The sequence below is a fragment of the Falco biarmicus genome, chromosome 4, assembly GCF_023638135.1.
Source record: "Falco biarmicus isolate bFalBia1 chromosome 4, bFalBia1.pri, whole genome shotgun sequence".
NCBI classification, from domain to species: Eukaryota; Metazoa; Chordata; class Aves; order Falconiformes; family Falconidae; genus Falco; species Falco biarmicus.
In genome coordinates, this window is record NC_079291.1 from 20,085,914 (window position 1) to 20,100,917 (window position 15,004).

At 40.3% G+C, this 15,004-nt stretch overlaps 1 protein-coding gene across 3 annotated transcripts in view; it reads left to right on the forward strand.

Annotated features, from left to right (window-relative positions):
- Nucleotides 1-15,004, forward strand: part of LOC130148136 (dual specificity calcium/calmodulin-dependent 3',5'-cyclic nucleotide phosphodiesterase 1C-like) — a 371,754-nt gene that overhangs the window by 103,856 nt on the left and 252,894 nt on the right. For all 3 annotated transcript variants that reach the window (XM_056336358.1, XM_056336351.1, XM_056336357.1), the window contains exons 2-3: nt 477-527; nt 6,155-6,326. Coding sequence is in view for 2 of the 3 variants with exons in the window: in XM_056336351.1 (XP_056192326.1) it covers nt 477-527; nt 6,155-6,326 (223 nt within the window). In the remaining variant the exon portion in view is untranslated. The remainder of the gene's footprint in view (nt 1-476; nt 528-6,154; nt 6,327-15,004) is intronic.

Sequence of the window (15,004 nt, forward strand, 5' to 3'; positions counted from 1 at the left end):
CATTTCTTCATATAGGTGGAATAATTTTACCTTTTTCTTACTGTACTATTAAGGCAATCAGGAAAAATGACATTTTATTTAGGACTTGGAAAAGAGTCCAATATAAAATAGAATTTGTAAGGATGACTACAGTCATCTATTACTATGTAGTGTTAATGGCTAGTGCTTGAATGTGGGGCAATTATATGATTCAATTATTATGTGGGACAAGACAATGTTTGCAGGTGCCTGTGGTATTCCCTGCTGAGTCTGAAAGCCAAACTGAACGAGACAGACAAACATGCAAACAATATATTTGGTGGCATTAAAAAAAGTGTTATATATCTGTCTGTGTGTTTACCTATACATATATATTCAAATGCTGTTACTGTGAACAGTCTTCTCTCCTTTATATGCATGGGAGTTGGTATTATCATTAATATTAATGTAACACTTAAATGTAACCCTTTTTATTTCTCTGTATTTTCTCCTTTCAGTTGCGAACGAGACAGGTGACAAAAATGCACGACCACTTTCACGATTTGCCCGTAAGTAGCCTTTTTCATTTTACCTGGTTGATTTCTATATCTACTGTAGAAATAAACACATGTAATAAAACTTGTAATCTCACATTATGTCCACTCTGTTATTGCAATTCATTTACAGTACTAAACTGCGGAATCACAGTACTTAGTTGGAAAAGTCACTTACAGAAATTCTGCCTTATTGAGCAGAATTGATACAAATTTAAACAAATGGAAGGCTTTGTGGCCTTACTATTGTTTCAAGCATAAAAAGCCATAACAATATAAATGTTGCAAAGCCAGCTGAATTTGACTGGAGTGGCTACAAAGAGATGTGGGTTAAGACTTAGAAGTAGCGTACAAGAAAATGTAATTAAACCTCACTGATAGCTCCTCCATTACCTTTTGATTCACACAACAAGGTTAAGAACAAAAGGTATGGCTTGGGATTTGAAACGTGACCCAAATTTGAACAAAACAAAGGGATGCATCTGGTAATGTAGCACCAACTGACCATGACTTTGACTTAGGTGAAATTATTAAAAACACATGTGACAAAATATGTTGGAATAAGGATGAAGATAGGAAATCCTGTTCATAATGCATGCAGTTTCATGATGATTTGTGATCACTTAGCAGGGGAAAATGCCCTTCTCATCTTTAAAAGGGGGGCATTTTCCATCATCGTGTGTGGTGCAGATCAAAACATCAAAATAATTTACATCTGTGGTGCAGTATTTCATACAGTCACAGGATGGCACTCTGAGCATGCCATACCTCACATAAGTAGCTAAGGTGCGTAATGCAGGCGAAACGTCAGTCAGTGGCTCTGAAATCTGTTGCATGTAGTGATTGACAAGGTGGTGGAGCGGACTGAACAGTACTGAGAGATAATTGCACTGGCATTCCTTATTCCTGATTTAGGGTTTATTTTCCTTCACGTTGTAGAGGGTAAAGCTTAAAAAGTGGCTTTATTAATCAGTCCTGGCTGGTTCAACCCTGCAAATGCATATGGCAAAGGAAATCACAGAGGAGAGAAGTGTAAATTTAAATGGAAACCTTTTGAAGTCTTTATTGCTCCACTTTTTGTCCATTACGGCTCCTGAATACTAGGTACTGAGTTGGAAGTTTCAGCCCAAGTACTGGTTTGTTCATGGATATCTGGCTTACCAGGACTTCATGCTGCAATACTGCCTGACCAGTAGGTCAAACACAGTGTCATGACATTTGGAGCTGAGCTGACATTTCAGTTCAGGTTTTGGCGTTCGTAAGAACTTGATTTTGGTGAATGTGTATAGGGGTGCAGGTCTGACCAGGTTCTGTTCCTGTTTTAATCTTGGTTCTTAACCATGCAGCTAAGCCTCATTTGCAGATTTAGGGGTGCCTGGCATTACATGGAAGAGAACAGACCGGCGGATGGCTGTCAGCTGAATGAAAGCACAGGGATACCCCCCTTACAAGTCCTCATTGCATAGGTCATGCGTGGGATTAAGTGTGGAGGTGAGGTCAAGGCCACAGGCTATTTGACGGTAACAGAAATGCAATGCAGAGAGGAACACTTAGATAAGCCCGGCTGGGAAATAGAGGCATAATATAGGAATGAAGGGAGATAATTCAAATGTAAACCAGACCTTCATTGTTAGAAGTTAAATTTAGTGATCTGGGAGTCAAGTCAAGTTTGAGGATTTAATGATCCAGCTAGCTTCTCATAGGTGTCATTAATGATGACTGTGTGGTCATGAGCAGTATAAGGTGACAACTCCGTGGGAATGGGAAGGAAAATTAGAAAGGGAACTGTGTTGTGGAAAGGAGGGAAATGTCTGAGGCATGTGCCGTGCTAACATGAGTTAAATGGGTGATGCCCAAATACATGCTGAGAGTTCTATAACCTACTTTACCAAACCATGTTTCATCAAACAAACAATGGAGTGCAGGTCAAGCGTTCAGAAACATCCTGACTGAATAGCAGAAAAGGCTGCAGCATTTGAGCACGAGGATTCAAGCAGTCATAGAGAATTGTGGTTGTTACCCTTGTGTCGGAGTCACAAACCAGAGACTGGGTATCTTCCTGGATCGTGCCTTTCACATTCACTCAAATGATTAATTCAAAGACAGTTATTACCTTCATCTTCACAACAGAGAACAGAATTTCCACTGCTCTGTAACAGCTGCCCATTTGAGGTCAACAGTAAAACCTTCAGAGATCTCAGTGGGATCCACTGTTCAGCTGTCATTGATCCCTTAAACCATACCTATTGTGGCTGACCTTATTTACCTATCTCACTTTCTGTGCGTGCAACCAAAGGCAAAATAACCTACTGAAACCCAGATAAGCCTTGTCTGTGCTAAGGACTGTGTGCAGCTCTCTGGAGGATGTAGCTGTTTCCCTTTTAGTTCAGGAGCAAAGAGGGAAGGGCTGCTTGTGTTGTTAAGTGAGGCAATAGGAATGGTAGTTGTGTGGTTATGGGTACTGCATGTAGCTAGACTTGCAGTGTAACAATATTTTTAGGCTATATGAAAATTTGAACACCTACCCACAGATTCTTTAGGAAGAGTTCTGCTTTTTAAATTATAACACCTAAACCTATTTTGCTTTTGCCTCTAGCTCAGCTATAAACATCTTTGACAAGGTACAATAGAATCGAGGAGAGGCATTTTTGCAAATGTTTACACTTATTCATAAAGATTTGAAATTAAAATTAAGTGTTGTTCATTTCAATGCTAGGGCTACCCAATCTCCTGAACCCTTAAATGTCAAATTCCAGACATTTAGGAGACTGAATTTAAGAGGTTACTACTGTCTTTAGCAGCAGTTAATCTGCCTGGTATCCCACTATGTCATCTTGCTGTAAGTATCACTGTGCCATCAGTCTTTGTGGGGATTTAAATTCATCAGTCTTTCAGCATTTCGGGCAGTTGGAAGCTCCTGGTTGGTGTCTGCTCAGGCAGGCCCGTTAAGTAAAACCATCATTTGCTGAATACCCTTCACCTTGGCATAGCTGTGGGCGGGCTGAACACTGATAAGGACAGGTGGGCATGACATTTCATCGCTCTAGTGAAGTTGGTTAATTCATGACAGCTGGCTGATTTGCTGCTGTTGATCTTCAGAAGAGCCAAGCGGCTCTGGGTCTACTACAGCCTAGATCTAATCACAGGGGAAAGCTGCATGGAATGGATATCCATGATGGAGGAAAAGGTATGCGTGTATGTGCAGAGGACATAGGGAAAAAACTTTTTATGCTGAAGAAAGTGCTTGCTTTTCTTGCACTGTTTTTGTTTAAAGAGAAAAAGAAAGAAAAAGGAAAGATTTGATTTGAGTGACTATATGGTTTGCAGTGGCGATTCGTTTACCTGTCACTGTTGGTTTTCAGTGGTAGTACAAATACTGAGCTACTTAGTTGTATCAAGTAAGTGCAGAAAAAGGCTAATATGTCTTTTTCCTGGATGATGTAGTTGCCCTGTGCTTGACAAGCTGGAGAACTTACGGAATAAAAGAAAGGGCAGAGCTGAGAAGGTGGGAGTTTGGGAAGTGCAGCAGATTCCTTGCAGTAATTGTAGGGGAAGACCTCAAAATTATAAAAGTTCTTTCCCATAAAATATGATTTTAATAGTGCACAGCAGCTTTTTTTTTTCCTACCAGTGTTGGTGTCCTGCTATCCAGTCTTAGTGTGCAGCACATATGGCTGGATGGCAACTTATTTTGTTTTATTGATGGTTAAACTTCTGTTTCCAGTTGTGTTGAGTATGCCATACTTCTGCGAAAGAAATGGTCGTCCCCATATTCTGGGGAATCACAATATTTTTGGCTCTACCAGAGGTGGTCTGTATGGTTGGGACATTTAAAATTCTTACATCCTTTATATTTCCCCTTACAGAATGGGAAAATAAATGCTTACCTTTTCAAGTAAAATTAAGAAATTTTTGGAAATTTTGGTGGTGGTCTAAAGAACAGAAACAGTGGTATTGCCATAACATCGCAAGTCCTTGAATGATAGAGATGCATTGATGTTGCATTTATTTCTGCAGCTGTTGCATATATGTTACTTGGCTTTGGACTACCTGGTGTGAGAATTAATTTTTCTAGCTATTGTAGCACAGGATTTCAAGGTTACCTGTAAAGCTGGGTAAATACAGTTCTTGCACATTAAATACCTATGATAATTAAGAGCAGAGTAATCTAAGAGCTTTCCTGATTAACTGGGAAGTAGTCTGAAAATTATTTTGCTGTGGAGAAGATAGATGAAGATTCTTGCTGATCTGTCTTTGCACGATTTAAGCTGTGTGAAAACAAGACATTTAAGACAATGAGCAAAATAAGGCTGCCATCACCTGTCTGTAGCAGTAGACATTGCTGTTTCTAACAGGGTTGTTTCTCCTGGCGTATTCTCAGGAAACATGGGATAACAACTCTTCTGTTTGGTTTCCTGTTGCATACTTAGTGTGTACTGCAACAAAAAGTCAACCTTAATCCATGTGTTAGGTCCACTACTTGCTTAATTGTCTCTGCTGGATAACTGTGTCTGAATGCTGGGAAAATATTTTAAAATCTTACCTGTACAGTCCCTTCTAAAAATCAGTTGCTGACTTCAGAAATATCCCATTTATCAGAGGTTTGGTTGTTGTTTTTTGTTTAGTTGGTGGTTCTTGGTTTTTTTTTTTTCATTTTGCACATTGATAAAAAGCCCATGGAGAATGACTACTAGCAAAGTTCATATGCCTTACTACTTCAGAATTCAGTAAGATTAATGCTTGCTGCACCTCTGTTGTGGGAGATCTCTTAACTGAAATAATCAGTATTTCAGTACTTAGCTGTTCTTTCTTAGGATCTGCTAACTCACCTATGTATATTCTATTATACTTGAAAGTTAGAATGTGGCATGTGTGTTTGGTGTGGTGGTATCACTAGGATTTTTGAAAGTGCCTAATTTATTCAGAAGCTGTTCGGAAATTTTTGAAAATATGAAACAGATAATTAAGTTTTATGAAATGTAAGTCATGTATTCTGGGGGCAGGGAGGAGATCTGACTGAAGGATGCTAATTGTACTTTGTCAGTGGAACTAGACTTACAGATGAGGATGGGTTCTCTGAATGACATGCAAGAGGCACCGGTGACACTTCTAAATACATTTTAAAAGATCATCCATAGAAATATTTTGGCATTTGAATGTCTACTGAGAAAAGCTGAAGTTTCAACAGAAAAGAAATATGCTTACTGATACTAGTCCTTCAATTATATCTTTAATCTAGAATTTAACCACTGTTAACTTTAGTGTAAGAAAGCCAACAATTAATATTGTATGTATTTGCTACTTTGTTTTTTGATTAGTTCTTTGGTTTAAAATACAGCCACGTCAATACATGCTAAGCTATAATCTAAGTATAACATGGGGAGGATGTTTTTTATTTAGACGTGAAAATTCCATGTTTAGTAATCAAATCTTTTTATGGGAAGCATTACAGTTTGGGATTTGCAATGACCTGAACATTAGTGCTTATTTCCACTTTGAGCTTTATTTCAGGTTTTCAGGCTTAATCCCCAAATGTGGTGATGCAAAGGTAAAAAGACAAATCATCTTTGTTTTCCAGACTGCTGAGAGACTGCATGATAGGCCTGTGAATTTATTTTCCTTCTCACTCTGTCTTTTTGCAGGCTCTAAATCACAAAACTGCTTGTGGAACACCATTATTGGTGGGCTGACAGGTAACCTCAAGGAAAAGCCGAAGCCAACCATCATCAGTGACCCTAGACCTCCTGAAGAAATTTTAGCAGATGAACTACCACCAGTGGACAGTCCTGAGGCATTGGTGAAAACATCTTTCAGGTCTGACAGATATGAGTTTACTTTGTTTAGCTCTGAGAGGGTATCTTTTTAAGGTTGTCTGCAGTGTGGGTTTCGTGGAAGAAACCAATACTGAAGGACTCCACAATGCTGTGTATCTTTGTACTGAAGAAGAGTGGAAAAAAAAGGGGTCCACAAATAATACTGACTGGGCTCATCTTCTGCTTCTCAGACCTCATTAGCCTTCTTAAAAGATTATGGACTAGTCAGATACAAAGTCTGTAACTAGTCAAAGTGGTCAACAAAGACAGCTCATTATATGAAGATGCCTTTGAAGGTTGGTGTAGTTTCATTTGAAAGTGGTTTAGTGATGAAGACTTGGACTTTAGGTCAGATTATGTGCTTTATTGATGCAAGGGAGAGCTAAACCTTTTTCTGTTGATGTAATGTCTTGAGAAACATCTAGCGTTAATTTATTTTGCCAAGGAGAAGGATTCTGGCCAGGTGCTTGCAAGCAAGTGGTTGCTGCTGTTGTAAAGCATGTGGTACATCTATTGTTGGGTTCTCCTCTCTCTTATTTAATTATATGGAGGTACAGTTGTCAGATGTTTCTTGGAGGCGTGTTTTCTGAAAATAATTTTCTCAAAATGAGGTAAAATAGAGAAGCTGTGTGCATGCAGTGGATCTTTGACCAAAACATGGAAACTAGTGTGCCTAGCAGAAAGCTAAGTGAGTGGCAGAATTTATTTTTCCAAGTGTTTTTTGAGCTCCTTGTTGTTGAAAAACTATGTTCTACTTTGCTACTAAACATGCATACAAGCATAAAATGGTTTTTGCTTTGGATGAATTTCTCTGACTACAGTGATTTTGATTATACCTCAGTCTGACAAACTTAATTCAGTCTTCATATAACCATTATTTTGAAGGTACTTATTTAAGTAATTTTATTAAGCAGTAATTTCAGATGTCGTGTTTATACTGCTTGACATTTAAAAACATATTACCATAAACTGAGTTTATGTCAGTCTGTATAAATAAACCCTGTAATTCCATAGCGCATTTTCATTCTTTAATATTGCCATTGAAATTATTTAGGACAAGTGTTTTGGAACCTGGATCCTCCTTTTATGATGACCTGTAGTACTAAATAGCTTTTAAATGCTTTGTGTCTCTGATATTTAAAATCTCTCTTTTTCAGCTTTCACTTCTATAACAAGTTCTGGGTAGCAGAACATTACTTTGCTGTTGTCAAGATAATATCAACTGTTTTATATGACAAAATAATGTCACAGCGTTTCAAATGGCATGATTTGATTATGTGAGTAGTGGTGACTTTTGGAAGAAGTGAGCTGGTACATAGTGTAATAAGGACTGATGAGTTGGAAAATGTAATTTAGCAAAATAGTTTCACTAATGCAGTTTAAATGGCTTTATAAACATTGCAGAACCTTTGCGTTTCATCAGTATAGAAATTACTGTACAATGTGGCATTTCTGGTGGCTTTTATAGGTGGAAATCCAAACAAATTGTTGTTGCAAAGTAAATTTTAACGGTCTAACTTTATATGAAGAAAGCCCCTTATGTGTTTAAGAGCTATGCAGAGGAGTGGAAGACAAGAGAGTACGTTGCAATTACTGTCTGAAGACATGAGAAAATAAAAACACTGTGATGTTTTTATTCAGTTTGGGATCTTGTTGATATTATAGTGCCAACTGGGGCTTAGGAGGCAATAGCACCTTTTGTGCAATAGGTTGCGTGTTTGATTTATCAGGGTCTTCTGTGTGTCATGATTTTTAAGTGTTTCCTTGACAGAATTTAACTGGTGTGTCTAAGTGCCAGTGTTTGCCCAGGGAGCACGGGCTCCCCTTGTTTACTAGACATTAGGGAAAGATGTTGCTACCCTGTTGCCTTTTGGGGAATGAAATGCACTTTGCAAGTTGTCCAGTCCAGCATGTCTTAATTAGGAATCCAGTGGCTGAATCTCAGGGGCTGTGTAGGGCAATGTTGGGTTGTATGAACTGATTTTAACAGAGAGAACCATGCCTTGGCTTTGAACATGATTGCTACAAACTAAAATGCAGCGAATCCCTTCCTACCAATTCAGTGCTGTTACAGCAGTGTATGATAATACTATCTTCCATGCACAGTTAAAAAGAAAATATCTCCCCAGTGTCAAATGAGTCACACTTCCTTGTGATTGCATATCTTTTTATGTGAATACATATAAGTAGCATGAAATCCCAGTTGCCACCTCTTGTATTAGATGTTGTTTTCTACTGTGCAGTACTTATTGTTCTGTAGCTTGGAAAATTAGGGAGAGATCTATATTTGATTTTGTTCAACATCTAGATATGAGCTGAAACACATTTAAACAAGGAGGAATGTGATCATTTCAGTTGTACTTTTCCTGCAGTAATAACCCATCTTTAGGATGTAAAGCAAAAACTAAATGAAAACAGCCCCCTCTCTACACCCTAAATAAGTATAGTGCATGATCTCTCCATAATTAAAAAGTTTTCTGATGGTCCTGAATATTTTTATACAATTATTTTAATATCTCTTCTGAAGATACCAAGAACAAGCACAAGGTTGGTCTGAACAAGCTTGAATACCTCTCTAAAGAGAGAACTGCAAGAGTTTGTAGTATGTTCTTGTTGGCAGTATTGCACTGAGTGGGAAGTTGTAAGTAATTTTGTGTCTTGACCAGTTATGCTAGTGCAGTGCTGAAAATACAGATTTTAAGATCCATTCTCTCTGGCATTTAGTCTATTTGTCTAGCAAAGGCAGGGGAGGCCCTAATTTAAATTACATGTGAAAATACAGTGGAATATGGAGAATGGCAGATTATCCCCTTTTGACAAGAAAAGAAAGTATAATTAGACATATGAAGTGTGGACCAAGAAGCTGATCGCTTCTACGCAACAAATCAGATATATCCAGTACCTTTCTTTGCACAAATGTGTAAGTTCATGATTACAGGACCTGCGATCACTTTCTTTTTGAAAAGCTGTGCATGGATCAACATCCCTGTATGTACAACTGCTGGCAGCGGATCGATGCCCAGGAATACTGGGTGGTGGGTGTATGGTCTCATCAGGGCTGCGTGATCTGTATGTTGGCTGGGGCTGGCAGTGGCTGCTGACAGTGAAGTCTGTAACTTGGAAACTCTCTTCCTAGATCTGCTTTTAGATCTGCTAGGTCCCTGTAATAAGCAGCAGTGCTATCAGTATTGGTAAGAATTAACAGTGGTAATTGATGAGCTCTTAAGGAGGCATGTAATAACTTTACAGCCTGCTTTATCTTCTGCCCGCTGCTCCCTGGCCGCATTACCCAAGCAGGCATTTTGATGATGCCTGGCTGGCACCCACCAGGGGGTGCAGAGAAACAAGAGACAGGTTTGGGTGTTCTCCAAATACCACTTGAAAGTTTGTGGAACTGCTTTCTGTTGGATGGTACAAGAGAAACTGCTGCATTTGTCCCCAGGCTGCCACCTGGAGTCAACCAAGTCACCAGGGTGGCACTGCTCCAGCTGAAAATCTGGTGTGTCCAAGATGTCATGATTTCTCCTAGACTCATTTGGTTTTGATGTACAAGAGAGATGGAGTGTTTATTTTGAGTCTGGAGACCTGGGACACTGCATTGGGGTATATGGCCATGGTGGTGCTTATGCAGTGTAACGTCTGTGCTAGATCTTGTGGCAGGAGAGATCCTGTGGTACAGGGTGACTGAGACATCCAGGGAAGAATGGAGATGTTCACCTGAGACAAAACGTTAAGTGCAACCTCCCATCCTAGTCCAGGGCCTGCATGACAGCTAAAGCTGGTCTGGAATCACAGAGTAGTCCAGCCGGCTCTATCTAGCATGTGGGGGCTTGGGGTGGGAATGTTCCCAGAGGGATAAATCAGAGTAGCAGGCAGCTGAATAGTCAGCAGATGAGGCAAAGACCCTCTGTCCTGTACCACACAAGCCTTACTGGATACCTGCGTGGCTATGCTGGACTAGAAAGTGATACATACCATCTGTTACCAAGGCCATGTGTCCTGGGAACCAGAAAGGCAGATTCAGTTCCTTCCAGTTCAGGGTGCTTTTAAGCTCGTGGCTTGCGTGGGTTCTTAATTTCTGTCACCTTTCAAAATATTTCTTGCTTTTAGCTTGAGGCTGGTAACATCCCTGCTTACCTTAATAGCTGATTTTCCCAAGTCAGTTGTAAAGTTTCTGTATCTTTCCAAGGACAGTTTGCTTTGCTTTCCTTATCTGCTTCTCTTCTGCTTTGGGAGTCTTAAATCACATCGGTGGCTAATCTTCCTGTATTTCTGGTTTGGTCATGGGTAACATGAACTCTTGCTCATGCCAGCTACCGGCCACTTGGTCTACAGAACAGAGGTGATACTGCAGTGCTCCAAATGCAAAAAATTTGGTCACAGCAATGTGTGCTGGGAGCCAGAGCCCACAAGCCTCTATCGTGTGGGTCAAGGTGGCATCGGTGGGAATAAAAGGTATGAGCTTTCCTTCCCTCTACCTTGCCTGAACCATAGGAAGAGCCCATCTCCAGTTACATGGCAGACAGGGACCTCCAGGACTCATCCTTTACTACCTCTCCTGTTTTGACACTCTCTGGGCAGCACCAAAGCTTGCAGTAGCTACCTAAGCTGGGAAGTGAGGCCTGAAAATCAGAGAGGGAGGTGATGCTGTGTGGGAGGGCTGTGGCCATGACCACAGAAGAACAGGAGCTGAGGGCTAGTTATGGGGTAGAATAAAGCCTGCCCTCCCTCCTGGGTCTCAGTATTTGTTCATTGCCTTTTTTTGTTTGGATTTTTCTTCTTGTTTTTTAAAAACACACAAAAACATGAGATAAGTCTCACTTGCCTTAACTTTTTTTTTTTTTAAAAAAAAAAGACTGCGGAAGGCTGGAAACATAAAATATGCTTTCTCATTGGTTTTTATAACCATCAACAGCAGATCCATGTCTCGCTAAACGTTAAAATGTGAGCAGTCTCTCCTGAAAGCCACTCTTCTCAACATCTTTCTCAATCCAGACTTATCATAAGGCACTTTACATGCATTAAACTTAAATTCATCTCTATTCTATTGAAACCTGTTGCTTATTCCTGTTATTTATTGATACTCATTATGATGAATAAGAAGTGAAAAGTGTTCTGTTCATTAAGGAAATGGCTTCCACATAATTTGTCTCTCTTCTTTTAATTGTGCCTCCCTTCTAGGTGCATGTTATGCTTTGTGAGAGCTATGCACTCATTTCTTAGTAGATTGAGATTTATGAGTCAGAGAGGGAATGATCAGAGGAGAAAGATTTATACCGGTTACTGTTCAAAGGCTCTGTTCTCTCTCTCACTTCACGTATATTCACACGGGTCCAAGAGGAAGGTGTTTTTTCAGGCAGTTGAAAGAGAAATGGACTTCTCTCTCTCTCTCTCTCTCTTTGATATCACAGTCTTCTTGTTCTTCATAGGATAGATTTATTATTGATGACAAGCAAAGCCAGCGATTCTGTCCCTGTAAATATCAGACACATCAAAAGACCCAAGTTGAGAAATTCAGACAGACTGTGGGTGTCCTGGCAGAGCTGTGCCTCTGAAAGGCAGGGAAGAAATCCACTTCCCAAATGAGAATGAGAGTTTGAGCTGAAGCTCTGTGGATAAACAAAGTCCTGGTAGTAAGGAAGTCCTGCTTTGAGGACTGACCATGACCACGCTGATGTACGTCACCTGAACCTTTTATCAAAATAAACTCTGAGCATTTTTTTTGCAGCTGTGCAAGGCTTCCAGTTCTGGCTTTGAAAGCATACAGATCACCCCGAGCCCTTGACATGGACTATGTTAGCCCCCACCGCACACAGAGGGGGATCATATTTTTAAATCCAACTGTGTTGTACCTCTACAGGCCCGTCAGTCTCAAATGTCTGTGCAGCACTCACATGGGTATACAAGGCTGTTCCAGGGGCTGTGATTAGTTGCTTGGCTTCCTGAAGTTGCCAACCCTGTCTTCCTTGCGGGTTTACAGAAGAAACTACATGCGCAGGGAGTTACAACAGGAGAATACACAATTCTAAGGATAGTCTGTCCTGATGAGGAAGTGTTTAATAATGCACGATTTAGTTGTCTCTGCCATGAGAGATTTATAGCCTTTACACAGTAATACCAAGCTGGGATGCCTTGCAATTCCCATTGACATAATTTTTAGCTTGGTTTCTTAAGGAAAACTGGCTATCCTTTTCCTAAAGAAATTGCTGTATGTCTCTCAGTCAGCCTTCCCATTAACCTCTTAGGTGTAGCTGAACCTGATCAGTAACTTATCAGAATGGTGGGCATCTCAAAGGTACATAGTTCCTACCTATTTTGTGACAATTGATGGTAGAATAACAAAGGATTAAAAAAAAATCCATTGAAGGAATGGATAGGAGAGAGAACAGCAACGCGCTTCCGAGAGTTACTGTCCTGCTGACCAGCACTACCATACTCTATAGCTTATCAGCACATCTGTAGCTGTGAACCAGGCACCGTGTGTGACCACACAAGCAAGCAAGGCAATGTTTGGAGGAGAAGCCCAAGAGCAGAGTGGCAGGAAACACAGCAGGTCACAGAATGTGCTGCTACGGGGAAGGTAGGAAAGACATAACACACAAGTGCGTAAGAAACCAGTCACAGCTTGTGCTGCAGCTTTGAGTACTATAATTAATACTAATGAAAGGTATTACTGCTGCTACTATTATGCTATAAATTGTGCCTAATCACCCTGGTAGAGTGGACCACATATCTTACTCTGGTAGATTGAGTGAATTCTATGCCATGACCCCCTCCCTTCCTGCCATTGGTTATACCCAGGTGATCTTTCTGTGCCCATTGAGAGATCTAGGGTTTCCTGATGCGAACTGACTCTCATAGTGTCACCTAACAGGGAGGAGCAGTTGGGCTTTCAGGCAAAATAGCATTGGAAGGGGGCTGGTGCCCACCTGGCCTATTCTTCCAGCCTACAGCCTGCACTTGAAGGGCACTGGCAAGGAGGGGATGCGGGCTCTGGAACAGAATTATCATTCTGGCAGTCTGTGCATGTCCTGTGGGCTGCAAGTTGCTCATCCTGTTACTGAATTAAGACTGTTACAGTATATGTTTCATTCCCAATAAGAAAAAAGGGCTAGTGGCTTTTTCACTCTTGGCAGTCAGAGAGAGTGCGATGAGCAGAGATAAGTCTTCGACTAATCAATTGCTGAAGCTTTATCTTGAGTTCTTTAATTTGTGTAAGCAAGAAACATTAAAAAGGCACTCAAAGGAAATTCCTATACAGTTTAATCTGCTTTTAAATGGCTGGCTGATGACAATGAAGTAAAGTGGTCTGTTACACTGTGATGTTTTCCTAAAGGATGTGGTAAAAGAACCTCCAGATTCAATCCAGCCAGGGACAGATTTGGTTTCGTTCTGAGACCACAAAACCTACAAGTAAGAGTTCAGGCATACTTTGAAGTGAATAACAACAACAGCAATTATGAAATTACCTAAAATAATCTTAAGGCTAATGGATAAGAGCTTAATCTTCACTAATGTTTTGCATTTCTTCTTAATGTGAAGAGCCTTGAAGGAGGAGGAAAAAGGGATACTTAAGGCAGTCAGATCTGGAGAGAAAACTGTGTTCTGTCTTAGGAAAATAGTAGCCTTTTATGCACTGAAATACAAATTTGAGTGTGGTGTTTTGGGTTTTTTTTGTAATAAAACCCAAGTGAGAATCTACACTAAACATTTATCTGGGACACATTGGAAATCCTCATACCTGCTGCAGGTGTCACCCACCCAACAGATCTGATTGTTGATTCCCCTGGGAATGCTATTAACACCAGGCCCTAGGTTCTTGCAGTCACCTGTTGGCACCCCCTGCTCTGTGTATCTCTCTTTTAGATCTGTGGCTTCTGATGAAGATTTTTGTCTGGTTTGCCTCCCTATGCAAAATGATTTTTGGTAACTGCCGTATTTTCTTGGAAATTCTTTTGCCAGAAATTCGCAGCCCAACCTACCAGTGACTTTGCAGACATAGAGCAACGTCTAGGTAAGTAAAGCTGCTGTGAGTTGTCAACACCCCTTACCCACATAACTTGCTGGTGGCTGTTCTTTATGTGGTTTTTGCATGTTAAGCTGCCTGCTGCAATTTCTAGAAACTATTTTATGTAATAGAAAGGTCTCATTTGGAAATTATCACACTATCCATCTGAGTACTCGGCACTTGCTGACGTCAGAGCCACGGTGTCTCTAGTTTGCAGATTGTGACATTTATTTTTAGTTCCAATAATTTTTGGATCTGAATCTACTGAAGTGTTCACAGCGAGACTGCTAAAAGTATCATGTGTTACTTGGTTTCCATCTGAACTTTATAAATTGACTCAGGTTGTTTTGAAACCAGGCCTATGGTTTAAATTTGCTGTCCGTGCTGCTCTTACTCTGGCAAAAAGCAATCTCGTATCTTCTTTTTGGTGGAAAGGCATTGATTCTGAGGTGTGGAAATTGACCTAGGAATAATGGGCTTTGGGTCACCATTTGTGCCTAGTGATTCCTTCTGTCATATATGTACCTTTTGATCTGTCTCCTTTTCCACGTGAGCACTTAAGAGTTCCTGGTCACAGCAAATCTTCTCAGCTCAGCTGAAAGAGGACCAGACCTGGAGTTCTATTTCTTTTAAATAACAGCTACTGAAGAGCGTTTACTGTAAAATTGATC